This window comes from Vigna angularis, chromosome 4, assembly GCF_016808095.1.
Source record: "Vigna angularis cultivar LongXiaoDou No.4 chromosome 4, ASM1680809v1, whole genome shotgun sequence".
NCBI classification, from domain to species: domain Eukaryota; kingdom Viridiplantae; phylum Streptophyta; class Magnoliopsida; order Fabales; family Fabaceae; genus Vigna; species Vigna angularis.
This window is the reverse complement of record NC_068973.1, coordinates 4,594,319-4,610,679: the sequence shown is the minus strand read 5'-3', so window position 1 is coordinate 4,610,679 and position 16,361 is coordinate 4,594,319. Positions and strand designations below refer to the sequence as shown.

Here is a 16,361-nt window from a genome sequence, read left to right as displayed (position 1 = left end):
AGAAAAAAAAACTATATATAAATAAATAAATATAAATGAACAAACTAAAAAAAAAAGGAGAAAAAGGTGTTGGTTAATTAGGATGAATTCCATCAACCAATCAATATCAAATAATTTGATCTAAATTCATGTTTCCTAAATTAGATTCAGAGAATGCAAGCATTTATATGGTGAATGCATGCATATTATAATTTAAGATTTATTAGTGTATTTAACATTTTTTTATAAAATTAAAAAATATAATAACTTTTTTATTAGAGTAACATAGTTGTATTATTTCATTTTATATTTATTATATCTTATATAATAAATAGACATGTAAATTAATTAAAAATTACAAAAATACATAAAGGTATAATTAACAGGATCTTAATATTTTCAAATAAAAATTAAATAAAGAATAATGAGAATATTATTCAAATTAATATTCTTCTTTCTTTAACAAGTTGATGATGAGTCTCATTCCTTTGTCTCCTATCATTTGTTATCTTTTTCTGCCTTTACCTACTTCATCAACTTCCTCAAGGAAATATAAATTGTTGGGAAAACATATAAACAAATTTAGAATATATTTTATTTCCCTTCATATATGAAATAATTCATCGAATTATCTATTTAAATATACACAAATACTTTTTTTTTAAATTTAGGTAACATAGGTGTTTATAAATTATTTATCAGCAAAATCCTTAAGTCAATATCGAAAATCAAACTCAAATCCTTATAGGATTTGAACTTCTCTTTACATTGATTGAGTCCATAATTATTTTACTCATAGTGGAAAATTTTCGTAAACACTTACGTCATCAATTGGCAGAAAAATCGTCCACCAAAATAAGCAAAAATATCAGAAAATGAAGCCCAAAATCACAGTAAAATATCCTGATTACCCCAATTTTGTTTATTTTTTTCCTTCTTCCTCGGTGAACAAAGATCATGTTAATTATCAATTAAATAGTTACAATTATTCAGTCAAAAAAAAGGAAGGACCTGTGTCTATATGTGCCGCCTTGATCCCGTATATAACGTTGGAGTGAAACAAGAGGGGAGTAGAGAATCAAGATCCGAGCACTTTCTGCTATTTTCATTGTTTCTTGTTTTGGTTTAGTTCAATGCATATTCTGTTTTGAGCTTTGGAGCATCTTCTAAAAATTCTTCTTGTGCTAAGCCGTTCTTTTCGCAGGTTTTATATCAAATCTGTTTGGTTTTGAACCTGGGGTGTGCAAAGTTTTGTTTTTTATTTTCTAAAATCGTTCCCATTTTGGTGTTTTTTCTAACTTTAAGGTTGCGTTAGGAAGAGACCCTTTTGTTGCCGAATGAGAGTGTCCAATGAAAGTTTGTTCCTTGATGCATAGTTAAATTGTTTTATTGATTGGCAAGTCAAAAGACCTTGGCTTTTTTACAAGGGAATATTGTTACTGTTTTACCAAGATTATGGTTTCGTTTTATTTAAATTAAAGAACCTGTGAGGCCTTGTGCGCTTGTTGTTTCAGCAAGCTCTTCCCCTTCTCTGCATTGCAATAATCTTCTTCTTCTCATGGCTCGTATGTTAGGCTATGAACCTTGTTCCCATTCAAGTAGGGCCTTATTCAATTACTCTTCTATTTCTTCCCCTGAGGCTAACAGAAGACTTGGATTCACTTTTAGAGCTTGTTCTGATGCCAATGCTGGTGATAATTCTAAGAGGGTTTTCGTGAAGGAAAAGAAAAAGCTTTATGGTTTTGCATGTCTTCCTCACCCACCCTTGTTAGGTAATTTTGAGGAAGGTATTTCTGTTGAAGATTGGTCTTTGGGTGGAAGTCCCTCCAAACCTTTTTGTTTTCCTGATCAACCCTTACTCCAGAAACTTGTTGTTGCTGTTGATGTTGATGAAGGTGTGTATTTATGCATGTGTTCCCCCATCTTTTTGTCCTGTATGTTATCTTATTAGGCTTAGCTTAGCTATTTTGTCTTATAATTTTCCATGAAGAATCTTGGCTGAATCGTTATCCTGTTCCAGTTTCATTTATTAGTCTGGATCTATGTTGCATTTCCTTTAATTTTATATTTTAGTATGTTTCTTAAACAGTATTAAATGATTAAGAAACTAAGACAAATATCCCTTCCCTTGGTGCATGAACCTGTCAGTTTGTTCTGCAATTCAAGTAGAAGCTTGGTGCATGTTACATATGCACCTTCCTTAATTTACTTGTTTATTGTTTGAGTTGAACCTTTTTTCAATTTATTCCCTTTTCTTAAATGTCAACATATAACGTTCTTGGCAATTCATAGAATGTAAACTTTACTCTATCATTGTCCACTTTTGATTTTTCCCCTAATGTGTACCTTTTCATTTGCATTTTTATATATGCAGTATTAGGAAACTTTGTGTCAGCTCTGAACGAGTTCATAGCAGATCGATACTCATCAATTCATTCAGTTTCTGAGTATCATGTGTATGAGTTCTTCAAGGTACACCTCATAGCTATTTCAGTAATTCTATTCTTTAATGTCAAAGTAATTGGAAATTTGGAATTTACAATATTATAATGATTTGCATTATCTTTCAAAGGCTCATTTTGCCCCTTGTGAACTAATCCTCTTCAAAAGAACTGTAACCTTCAATTACGTACAAAATGACAACAGATGTATTATAGAGGTTATTTACAGTTGCATGGAAATCCAACTTTTATGGAATCGAGCTTATTTGATGTGTTTAATTTTCTTTGGTATTGATTTTGCATGATGTAATTTTAAGTTTAATCCACCATCGGTGATTGATAATTATATACTTATAACTTTAAAGGTTTGGTGAGTGGTGTGTAATGACTCAATTGCACTAGCAAGGTATAGGACTTGAGTCTCACATTGGAAGTATGGGATTCTAGTGTGGGATTTATAAGGCATTGGGCTTCCCAACTGCAATGGCTGGTTTTTTTTCATGTAGTTCTCCTAAGTTTCTTTTCAGGGTGTGGGAATTTTCAGTGTATTGCATGTTCTTATCTGTTAACGTTAACTAAAACATGCATTCCATTTATTTTGCTTACTCTTAATTCTGTTCTATGATGGGTATCTTTGAGTTTTTAGAGTTTTTGTCCTTTTTCTTTTGATTACTTTTCTCCTGTCTTGCATTGGTCTGCAACTTACTGTAACCATGAGTATGTTTGCCTTCAACCACCTTCTTTCTATGAATGAAAATTTCAGAGATGAAAAGATAATTTGTGCTTTTAATTACTCATTTAATCCACTGAGTTGCATTGAATAACCATGTCTGTATGTGAGTCTGATGCTATTGCTATGAATTAAAATTTCACCGATGAAAAGATAATCCGTTCTTTTATTCATTTATTACATTGTATTGCTTTGAATTATGTCTGTATGTGAGTCTGATGCATCTTTCATTTCTGATACAGATATGGAACTGTTCACGTGACGAAGGTAATTACATTTGTAAATTATTCTTATCTACTCTCACTTCATTTGAATTATTTTATTTCTTATTTCTTTTTCACCTTGCTCACTGATTGAAGGAACTGTGTTCTGTTTTTGAAATTTGATATCTTTCAAGAGAACAGGTCTATTGTGAATGAAGTTCTTAAACCAGTTTAATTGTGGACAAAAAAATTGTCAAATCTAAATTGCTTTTGCATACCATGCTAATAGAGATCAACCCAATCATGGAAAAAAAATGGTAAATAGAGCTTGAGTGTTTATTGTGTTTTAGTGGCTACAACCAGAGCCTCAGCTCCTCAGAAAAATATTCTGCAGAAATACTAGCTAACATTACTGAATGCTTTCCTTTGTTCCTCACTCCCAAATAAAACTCCGTTGCCTCCTCTAACTAGTCAATTGAACACCCACATGGTCAACTCTTTGCATAGACTTTTCAGTCCTTCCCATGGTTTGAGTCCAAGGTGAAGCCATCTTCTGTTCAATCTCATTGGTGAAACCAATTCTATGATACTCACATTCTTATATGTAAACATTTGATTAGGTGAAGAGTGAAAGAATTCAATAACTTTATGAAGTCCATTTATATTCATACTCTTTTGCTTTGTGCTTAGTTCCTTCATGTTGTGCAGCGAATACTCGTGTTCATGAATTTTTTGAGACATCATATTTCAAGTCAGGGATCCAACCTATCCCAGGTGCTCAGGTGGCGCTGCGGAAGTTATCAAGATTTTGTAACCTATCAGTTGTAACGTATGATGTTGGTATTGATTTTACTTTAGCCTGTAGCAGAATCTGACCAGCATGAACTAACAGGCACATGTGTATTTTATGATCAGATCTCGGCAAAATGTGATCAAGGATCACACAATTGAGTGGATAGAGAAGCACTTTTCAGGACTGTTTCAGGATATTCACTTTGGAAACCACTTTGCTCTTGATGGGGTGTCCAGACCAAAGTCAGATATTTGTAGGTATACAGCATAATCCTGTTCAGCTGCATTTCTCTGCTTTAGTATAAAACATTTGTTTCACTGCCAACATTTTGACCAATTCTCTTGATAGTTAGATAAAAAAACCTGCTATTTTTCTGGTTGCAATGACTTGTTTGATGGATTCCTTGTATACTTGTAGGTCTTTAAATGCAAATATTCTCATTGATGATAACCCAAGATATGCCATAGAGTGTGCTGAAGCCGGAATTAGAGTCCTACTCTTTGATTATGAAAACTCATACCCTTGGTCCAAGACTGACTCTGCTGATCAGCATCCCCTGGTGACCAAAGTTAAGAACTGGGAAGAAGTTGAACAACAATTAATGTCATTGATAGCTTTATAGCTAGTTCCTTTAATCCTACAACATGGATCAGTGAAAAATACTGGTTTTTAGATGAAGTAGTAGATTAGTTCTTATTCCTGAAATATCTAATGAAGACTTGAAAGGGTGAAATTATGGGAGGTAGGTTCAAGAATTTATAATTGCAATTCAAGGGCTATAATCCTCATTCTCACGAATTTCCATATGGTTAAATTAGAAAATTTGTCTCTACACAAGATAGATATTCAAGGAACATTCTTATCATGGAGTTCTACCTTCATCTAACTAAGCAATCTGGACCGTCAAGTTCATTTTGTAACACTTTTGTTCACTCTTCATTGTATTCAATTCCATAATGCATGGTTATAAATAGATTGAGTTTGAAAATCATCTTTTGAAACAAATAGCACCTTTTAGTTCAGAAGCCTTTTTGAGTTTCATATACATAACATGACTTGGACTTTGTACTGCAGATCTAAGCCTTAATAGTGAGTTTGTGATATGATATGATATAAATTTTCTCTTCTGTGCAGTGAGGTGTTTGCATGCTTAGCAAACTCTCGACTGAGTTTTATGCAGAAAGAATGATTTGAGGGTGCTCAATAAGCTCATCTAAAGCCAAACTATATAATTATAAGAGTTTAAATATACATACCAGAAATCCCTTTTTACTTCACTTTATGTGAACACAGTTTTAATTTAACCAATGCTTTTAAAATTGGACTTACTATGAAATCATTCAAAATATTGATTGATTCAATCTTCAACGGTGTAGAACAGATATATGCAAATTTATGGAAAAATTAAATTAAATAATGTTAAAACCTACAACTAAAAATTATTAATAGCCTCTTGATATTTAATATATATATATATATATATATATATATATATATATATATATATATAAAATAAAATTTAAGTTTATTATCATAAATTAAGATTTTGGTAATATGCATCAATATCTATTAGTAACAAGTTTATGCTGCAATACTTTATTTTCTAAGAAAAAAAGGTTAAAATTATATATTATTAAATATTTTTTAATTGAGATAATTTGTTCTATCTAAATGATATTATCATAAATAAGTCAAATAGTAATAAAATTTTCTGTCCCTGCATCTTGTGAAACAAATCATGTATCAGCTAAAGAACTTGTATACACATTCATATGAGATATTAGTTTGTTTCTTATAGTTTGAATATCATAAATTATAATTTCACATAATATATCTCTAATGTACTGAAATTCACAATAACCATAACAAAGACAACATGAGAAAAAAAAAAGATATAATATGAAAACAAAATATTTGCAGATGTATGAATATAATATTTGTAGTTTGATCTATTATGAAGGTTAATAAACAATTTTTAATTATTAATTTAATTAATAAAATACAATTTTATTATAAAATTACAACTATTTATAGTTTTCAAAATATATTAGGAAAAAAAGCCAAATCTTCAATTGGTCAAGCCATGATAAAAATACAATTACTTTTACAATAAGAACTGTAAAAGCATATTGTTTTTCAAAATTAATAATAATTAAATTATATTTTAATTTTTGACAGAAAATTTAATTAAAAACTAAAATCTTAAATTTTATGTGCCATAATAATGAAAAGAATTATTTATTGTTATAAGTCCAAATACGGGTTAAAGTCTTACATTGAAAAATGAAAAAGTTGAATGATATATAAAAAAATAAAATTCATAAATACCAAACTTAAGGTTTTATATTGAATATAGTGAGAGGTATGGAGAACTCATCTTTCATTTAGAGGTGAATCTTTTTAAGCTACTTTTAATATAAAGCATTTACTTAATATTTTATAGATCATATTTTTTTTATATTATTTAACTTTGTTACGGACTGAATTTTAAGTATAAGGTTTGTAAGTACACACTTCACTACAAAAGAAGATAAGTTTTATTGATGATAAAATCTGTTGAAAACGTTAAAAAAATTTTAGTATTGACTTTTCTTTCATAAATTTTTGATGGATCGTTAGTAAAATTGTAGTCAATAATATTTATTGATTGAAATTTATATTCGTTGATAATTATTAAAAGAAAAATTTATTGATAAATTTTGTTGGTCTCGTCGATAATTACTAAAGGAAAAATTCATTGATAAATTTTGTTAGTAAATATCACAACACCTTCTTTTTCCTTGTTTTTAGTTTTCTTTTCTTTTTGTTTTGTGTTCTCCATCACCTCCATAATTTATCTTCCTTTTTCAATTATGATCATAGTCCAACAACCATAAGAATCCAAATTATTTTAAAACATAAATAATTTTTTGAGTAGCAAGAGAGTAACAGGATTTGGTTTGCAATAAAGGAGCGTTCTCGCATCTTTCAACATCAACAACACTAGTGACACCAGACGAAACTTAGCTAGTGATGGTAGGTATGATTGATGATTTACGAGGAAGAAACTTTTGTGGAGGGAAAGGAAAAAGACATCATTTATGACGTCTCTAACAATCGTCTCTGGCTACGGTGACACGATGCTTATGATGGCGGTGAGCGTAGGTGTTGGCATTAGTTTAGTTACAATAGATAAATAAGATGCAATGATCCTGACTGAACCAAATGATACCACATTTCATCTTATAGACAATCCCGTGTGGGGAGGAGATATGTGAAGAAGAAGATTAGGATTTTATATTTATTTTCATACATCTTCCACATTCAGGTAAAAAATTTGTTGTTCCTTTTATCAACGAATTTATCGATGGATAAATTCGTCGATAATAAGTATTTTAAATTATCGATGAATTTTATCGAAAAAAAATTTGTCGGTAAATAAAATATGTTTTATCGATATAGTTTTTTGTTGATAATAAATTCGACAGTAATTAAAATTTTAAAATTTTTTGATGATTTCAATTTATTAATGTATTTATTTTCTTTGATAACATTTTATTAGTAATTTCAAATTTTTTTGTAGTGTTTATATATTATAAATTAACTTAATCTTTAATGAATGTAAATATTTTAATAGATGATTCTTATGTCAAAATAATAGGTCTAACAAAATGTTAGAAAATTAACTTGTAAGATGATTTTCGCAAGATATTATGAATTTACTTTCTACTCGTACTGAAATTTCTAACCATCATAAAGTAAATATGTCTCGTAAAGCCCCTGTGCACTACAATTTTTCAATTTTGTGTGATTGTATTTGGTAAAAGAGAAAGTCATTGAATGCATTTGGTTTTGACTCAGGTATAATATAGAAGCTAGAAATGGTTTTTGCAAAAATTAATAAATGATGACAAGTGTCTAAAGCATACAAGTGTTGAAACACATTCTACAAGGAACGTTGAAAAAGCGTGTGAAGCCATCGCATGCACTGTTGTGCCATGAAAAGACAGAGTTTCAGAGATAAGAGAATGAAGAAAAAAGAAAAAAAAAAGTTTGGATAAACTATTTACGTTGAAATTTTTTCTTGAAAATCTTCATAATAAAAGTATATTAATCTTTCTATAAATTACTATAATGGATTAGGATTGGGAAGCTTCCAAACAAGGAATGAAATTAATGTTATTCCGTTTGTTAAAGCCCCACTGCAATCAACTTGTAATAATATTTTTAGTTTTGATGAGTGATTTTCATGATAACTTTGTAATATAAATTACCTTATATAGAGTTCCATAAATGTGCAAGAAGGGACCATAACAAAAATCATAAATTTCTTGATGCATGCAGCCTCACATGGTGGATCCACAAATTTACGAACCACATTAATTTCCTCTTAAATGTTAGACACAATAATTAGTATATCTGTAAAAGGTCAAACAAAGTATGAACTCACCATGGGAATAGGAGACAAAAATAGAATAATATAACACCAAATTTTGGAGTATTATCGAAAAAACATACAAGTGTTTTTTCCTCTATAGAGTTCTAACCTCATCTGTCCAAAGAAAAAAAAAACTTAGTTTCTAAGCTAATTGAAATTACATATATTAGAAAAATTATGTAAACAATTATAAAGGACGAATAAATATATTAAGAGGTGTCACATAATCCTCCAAATGAGCTTAACTTTCATATAAAAAAAATCTTTTATAAAAATATTTAACCACCTTAAGTAAAATATAAAGAAAAAAATATCAAAACCTTAACCACAATTACTATTAAAACTTCATAATTATTATATTATACGATATTATACATTAATAAATGACTTGATCAATTTGGGAATCCCTACATGCATTTTTCTTAAATAATGATTTATTTTTTAATTTTAATGGTGATATTATCTCTCCAAAGTGGGATATATAAAGTCACTCCGTAAATCTAATTTTTCTAAATAATGAATTTTCTTTAAATTAAAACTTTGATGTTTCCTCTTTCTAAATGGATGTATGATATAAAAGACAGAAGATTATCCGTTTAAAATTTATTTTATTTTGTCTTTTCTTAAATCATATATTAATTGGTTTAGTAATTATTATTGAATAAAATTGTTTGTATTCGTCCACTACATCCCACATTCAATAAATATTTGAATTTTTTATTTAATTAATCAACCAATTACCCTACAGAGATGGTGAACTTATTCACGTGACTGTTTTGGTTCATCTCCTGGAATGAGTATATTTCTCATATTCTTCTATTAGACATATGTATATAAAATTTTATTATTTCTAATGTATTTTTCATATTAAAATATATTTATAAAATTATACAATTTTTTTTATTATATCCTTCTGATTTATATTTTATGGTTCTAAGTATTTTTCTAAGTTAGAACCTATTTTAAATCTTCTCATATATTTTTACTATTTAATCTTATTATTATTATCATAGGGACAAATCTATTTATTTTTTTGGATTCCTTTGGAAAATGATTAAAATTTTTACAATTAAATAAAAATAATTTTTATAGTAGTACGAATGTAATATCCCAAAAATACAGTATAAAAACTATATAAGAGAATAATCACATATTAATAATATTCCAGATCAGTCTTACAAAAGATGAGACGTACGCTTATGGCCGAACGACCTTACAAGATAACGGGGAAATTAAAATTGTACACATATGCAATATAGACCGAACGGTTTACAAAAGACGTACCGAACGATCATACAAAAGAAGAAAACAACAGATGACCGAACGATTATCACCCAAAGAAACTAACTACTGACCGAACGACTCTACTGTTCGGTCTTAATTTCTACCTCGACCAAACTTTCTTCTTCCAACGCCTCTTCCAGCAAAGCTTCTCCTTCTGCTCACATCCACACGGATGATCATTGCAACAGAAGGTCAACCACCGAACGTACAAAACGGACAAGACATGAAATAGGGTAAGCTTATGTAATTTTATTCAATTATCAACATATATCTCACTCAATCAATTTAAACAAGATAACTCATTAACTCTTTCATGCAAAACCTAATACTAGACTCTGACTGTCCGGACTATATGAATTCTGTGTAGCTACGACGTTCGTGCACCCAGGTGATGTAGTAACTGGGATACCCTCAACAGCTGCTACCCGAGGTTAGTCCGTTCCGTCCAAATTAACCATAAGGACGAGAACCTCCTACCATTCCCACACATGACTTACCTTTCTCTACGTGAGAAACGAGTAATCACGGAATATCAAGATGAACCGCCAGCTTAGCTTGCCCACATTCATACTTTACCATTCCAATATCAAATCATGAGATATTCCTCCCCGGAACACTCTTCCATAACCAAAGTCATTTCATCCATATCGTATTCTATCATCTTTCATTATTAAAACCTCAACTGAACCAATTTGAATAATGATCCCTTAGGATACCAAATACTGCACGTTAGTTTTTAATCCAGAACAAGACCGAACACTTGGAGTGAGATCGAGATGTCTCCAACTCAAACATAATCAAATTGAGAGACTTACTCACTAGTAATGAACTGACTCTTGAGAGTTCAAACCGAACACCGTAAAGCCTAGGCCGAGTACTAGGACTCTAAGTTGAAACCAATTGAGACAGGTAATGTAGGACACCAAATAATAGTACTTGACGGAATCATATGAAGAAACCGATCGCCAATAAATAGTTAGCTTCTTAATGAGCTAAACCTCAAGGAAACCGAATGTCAGTTGAAGACTGAGCACTGTAGAGAGCGAACTCTATGGAGTTTAGACGAACGCTCTTATTATAAAGATAGATTACGGAAACGAGAACGAGCGCCTGGTGTAAGACCGATCACTTACTTAGTACGAGCGTTTGGTGTAAGACCGAGCACTACTTAGTACAAGCGCTTGGTGTAAGACCGAGCACTACTAAACTTATAGAAGAAATGCTTGATAAATATAATAAGATACCATTTAAATAGTGTTCACGAACGAACGAAATATACAAATACATATAGATATACTTAAGTTTACCATCAAACACCAAGGAACGAATATCCTTGGTTGAACGCTTATATACAAATATTACAGAACAAAGACGCTCGGTCCTCAACTGGAATTCTTTCCAAATGAAAGAATCCAGTTCCAACCGAGTCCACAGGAAAACCCAACGGTCAAAGATCTTCAGTGACGAACATCAATTTTTACATAAAACTCTAGACTTAGAATTCATAATCTTATCAATACATTTCTCAACATCTATCTTCATACATTCATACATCCATATCATAGTAAATATTCACACTTCATACAGTCAAAACATATCAACAATCATACTTCATATTCATTCAGAAATCAACGAACGTACATCCATTCAAAACAAGAATCTTAATCAAATTATATAAGCTTCCCTTACCTCTAAGCATGACCGAACGTTCACAGTTCAGAATACGGGTTCACCTTTACTAGAGACCTTAGCGTTCTACAGTCACGCCTTAAGAAACTAAACCAAACAGAAATCTAGAAACTCTCAGAACAAGATGATTAACTCATGCAACCCATAAACTAGGTTTGCATGTACCAAGAAACCAACCGGCTGAATGAAGAGAGAACTTACCAACTTAGAACCCGGAACTGATCGGTTAAAACGAACGTCCTTGACGCTGGAAATGCTCAGGTGTGGTCTGTTTGATGATCGGAAGAAGAAAAGAGTGAGATTTTGTAGAGAGAAGTAAGAGCTTTTTAGAGAGAAGGAGGAGAAAAATGGAGTTTCAAAAGATTGAAGAAGATGGTTGCATGCAGAGAGTGACGTGAATTTTGAAAAACTAAGTTTTACTTCTATCCTCCAAAACTGAACGGTCACTCGATTACTCACACCTGTCTTTCACTTTTTGATTTCCAACTCCCTTGCTCGACATTTGTCTTCCACTCAAATAGAATTTTTAATGTGTTTTTAATAGTTCTGACACAAATTAAAATTATGATATTAAAAAATTGTACGAAAAAAATATAGAACCTAACATGACTTTATTTAAAAAATATATATAGAAAGGAACATGCATATAAATATGTTATTAAAATTGCACAAATTATAAACGGAAAAGATTAACCTATCCAATACGCAACCTGCATATACCACAACCGAAAAGAAATAGAACCATTATTTTCGCTCCATAGCTTTTCTATATATATATATAATTATATTCCACATAAAAATATAATTTCCTATTGCATAAAAGAATAATATTATCTGTGTAATTATATTACATTTATCCTTTTAATTTTCATAAAAGAATAATAATTATGATTTAATTAAATTTTAAATATTTTAAATTTATTTTTAGTAAAAAAAATAATTTTAGTTTAAAATATTTTTGTATTTTCATCTAAATATTATATTATTTGATTCCATCATCAACTGAATAAATGTTTTTTTATCTCTAACTTATCAACTTGTTATTTTCTTCTTTAATATCTCTTAATTTATTGGTTTCTTTATGTTTTATTAGGCTATAATTAATTATTATAATTTAAGTTTAAAGTTAGATATGTCTCAAAAAACTATTTTATGAGATAAGATTATCCCATTTATATTTCCATCGAAGTATATTAATTAGAAGGAGATACCAAGGATATTTGCATGTGTATCAATATATAGCATCATGGAACAGTGGTATACCTGTCTAAACAGTTATTAGAATGGACTTAATATTATATTAAAAGTAGTTAATTAATTATTTAATTCATGTCTTAAAATATATCAAATATACTCAATACTATATTAAATATATAAATTTTACTTTTTGTCTCAATACTTGAAAATTATTCAGTTTTAGTCCCATCCATATCACTTTAATATCTTTTAGTTCTAACACATGATTTTTAAGATTTTTCTAATCATTCATCCCGAGAAATTAAAATAGATCAAAATAATATATATATATATATAGAAACTTAAAAGAGATTAATTTTAAGTATAACTACTGAAAAAGTAAAATGTTTGTTCATTTATAGTCAGCAAATAAATATTCCTAACCTGCTAAGATTTACGTTTAAACATAATTCAATCTCCTAAATTAACTTATGCATAATCTATTTTTTTTTCATATCACTCTTTTGAATAAAATATCAACTACCATTAAGTTCTTCGATGCAACTTCTCAGTAGGGAAAGAAGTAGTTCGTTGAGGAAAAAAAAAAACTAAACAACGTACAGCAATTTTAAAATTAAAATAGATTTAAAAGTAATAACTTGCTAAATATTTAATTTTGATAAGTAATTTGCTTCAATTCGAAACTTAAAGGGTTGATTTCGCAAAGCAGAGGTTGTATTTATTTGAAGTCACAGTTAACTACTTTATTTCAATTGCAACCTTAATTAGGTATTTCTGACCAAACTAAGGTTTTCATACTTCATATCATAAAACTACCATAAATATATGTTTCAATTTATCCTTTTTCTGTCATGGATCTTCCAAGTTCATTCATCAAAGGTCAATCTTTTTATGACATTATGAATAGTGTTGGCAATCCAACAAAAGTTTCTACAAATTAAAAATCATTAAAAATGGAACACAACATAAATCCAAAAATCTGCCTAATATGTAAGCCAAACCTATAAGATTATTCATTAGAAAAACTAGATTATTGTTTTTGTACAAAAAGCAAGCTGTAAACGCGCTTTTCTTGTTGGGGCATCACCGCATCTTTAAAGCATGTCCCTTTCCACTTCATTTCCTTCTCAATAGATAGAATAGAGATAAATATCATATATATATATATATATATATATATATATATATATATATATATATATATATATATATATATATATATATATATATATATTATATGTGTGTGTGTATAATTTTGAAACTTCGTTGATCAATGTTGTTGTTGGCTATAATCTAACCTACAATTACCAAGGAATAATACTTCATAATTATCGTTATTAGAATGTGAAGTTCTAGAGTGGATGAAAATTAATAAAAACAATAATATATAAAAAAAAACCACAAACTCATTTTGTCAATATTTTGAGTGTAAGATAACGTCAAAATTCTTGTATGAATTTGTTGAGGCAATAGTTTGGCTTTTGGTTACTAGCGTTAGGCGTTTATGTTTTTTTTATATATATATATATATATTGTTGTAATGGAAGTTCTTTTTTAAGACTAATATTAAAATCTGTTTTATATTAGATTTTAGAAAATTTGTAATCTGATGTGTTGTTAAAAAATATGAGTAATTTAGAAAGTCAAAATTAGATTGTATGAGAGAAATGATAGTTGTAGTTATAAGATTAAAATAGGATACACAAAAATTGTTCACCAATCTGAATATAGTTATAGATTACTTACAATAATTTTGAGTTTAAGTTTAGAACATCAAAAGAATATAAAAAGAAAAGTAAAAGTCCTAAATTCATATGAGTAATCTTACAAACAACCTAGAGAAAATTGAACTAAAAAAATGAAGTGTTAATCCAAATTATTTGAAACTTGGGTACAATATTGTTTGCTGATTCATTTTTTTTATTCAACAAATTGGTTCTAAATATTCCATTGCTTAAAATGCTTTGCGTTATTACTAGAGAGAAAAAAACCTTTTATATTATTTATGAGTCAAATTACGTCGCTTTAAGAGGTAACGTAGATACGAGTAAAGTAAAAAAAAAACATTTTATAATTAGTCGTAAAATTAAAAAAAAACCATGTAACATTGATATGAATCATAATCAATAGAAATAATTTTTTTTTTACATTCATCGAGGTGAAAGTCAACGTAAAAAACGAAACAAACGAAAAAAAAAAATTAAAAGATGAAACTTTTTACAGTTGTTAATTCAAGAAGCTGCAAAAGTGACATATTTTTACATTGGTTCTTGAATTACCTAATGTGATAATCTATTTTAAACAAACTAATTCTTTTGGCATCAATCCAAAATTTGCAACAAAATAAATAATTCTGTTAATCAAACAATTTGAACAACAAATCTTTATAATTACTATATTGTCCATTTCAACTTAAATTACCTAATATAGGAAATTATCTAAAGTACTTGAACAAAATAAAATTAAATATTATTATACCACATATTTGTACAAAAATAAAATTAAATATAGTAGACCAAAATCCTGAGATTGCGTACGAGTTGTGGGGAAGTGTAGCAGGAGGGAGGAAAAACGATGGTGGGGCAAGGACACGTGGACATTGACAATGCTGCGAGACAACATCAAAGACAGTAAAGTGACGAAAATTGAGCGAATGCCAGATTAAAAAGAGATCCTAAATTAATGGTTAAGAAAATTAATATAAAAAAGTACTTTTTAAGTCAGGTGATATTAATCCATGCATTTTTTTTTCTGTATTTGTTTTCTATTATGAAAATAGAAAACTTGCACAAATTTATGGATTTATCGCTTCATTTTATTTTGTTAATTAATTTAAAAGGCGTGGCAAAATTATTATTTTTTTCTCATGTATCTTTTTGTCATATAAGTTATAACCAAGCTTCGGTTAGCGATGGTTAGGTTTTGGAGACAACATCAAGATTTTTTTTACGTGGTAAATTTGAAAAACATTTTATAGATACAGATAAAATTTTTAAAAATTATGTATTTAAAAGGATAAAAACAACTTTAAAGAAGTCCTCCATTCCTGAAACGATTTCAGTTCTTGATTATTGATTACCAAACCTTATAATCAATTACAAAAGCTGAACTTTGAAGAGGAAACACAACTTTACTTATAATCGATTATGAGAATCTAAAATGGTTATAGAAGTATATAACTTCTTCCTTTGAAATTGTCTAGACCCACGATTTATCTATGTAATTTTAAATTTTTTTGTTTATATCCATAAAATGCTTTTGAAATTTGTGTAAGTAAAAAAAACCAAACATCTAGCGTGTGCTACCAGCTATGACATGACTTCGGTATAACGTGAGTAAATTATTTTATATTACTATGGTTAATGTGCAAAATTAATTTTGAAATGATGGTGAAAATTTGGTTTTTGCGTGCATCTCAATATCACACTCTCCCATATAGTAATTTGTAACTAAGACAGGCACGCATGGGTCTCTCGTGTTATTATTTTTTTTTTCTTTTTTGCTTTAAATTTCTTGGTGCATCCAAAAAAGAAATGGAAATTTCTTGGTGGGTAACGTAAGAGGAAGAAGAACATGATCGATGTAGATCTTTGAATGAACGAAGTTCACAAAGATGTTAAAACTGATC

General features: G+C 29.1%; 1 protein-coding gene across 2 annotated transcripts; it reads left to right on the top strand.

Moving 5' to 3' along the window:
• The first annotated feature begins 913 nt into the window (after positions 1 to 913).
• On the top strand, positions 914 to 5,137 carry LOC108330068 (uncharacterized). Of its 2 annotated transcripts, none has more exons than XM_017564530.2 (6): positions 914 to 1,874; positions 2,354 to 2,451; positions 3,393 to 3,417; positions 4,062 to 4,182; positions 4,269 to 4,399; positions 4,564 to 4,706. In XM_017564530.2, the coding sequence occupies exons 1-6, from the start codon at positions 1,538 to 1,540 to the stop codon at positions 4,569 to 4,571; spliced, it is 720 nt and encodes a 239-aa protein (XP_017420019.1). In that variant the 5' UTR covers positions 914 to 1,537; the 3' UTR covers positions 4,572 to 4,706. The 2 variants fall into 2 exon arrangements, with proteins under 2 accessions (XP_017420019.1, XP_017420018.1); XM_017564529.2 differs by having other exon boundaries at positions 920 to 1,874; positions 4,269 to 4,403; positions 4,564 to 5,137.
• Positions 5,138 to 16,361: the final 11,224 nt, after the last annotated feature.

What these genes read in the sequence shown, in the direction of transcription:
- LOC108330068 (XM_017564529.2), top strand. Translation starts at nt 1,538, where the DNA reads ATGGCTCGTATGTTAGGCTATGAACCTTGTTCCCATTCAAGTAGGGCC. An exon ending in ATGTGTATGAGTTCTTCAAG is followed by an intron (nt 2,452 to 3,392) that starts GTACACCTCATA and finishes TTTCTGATACAG; the next exon opens with ATATGGAACTGTTCACGTGA. An exon ending in CCAAAGTCAGATATTTGTAG is followed by an intron (nt 4,404 to 4,563) that starts GTATACAGCATA and finishes GTATACTTGTAG; the next exon opens with GTCTTTAAATGCAAATATTC.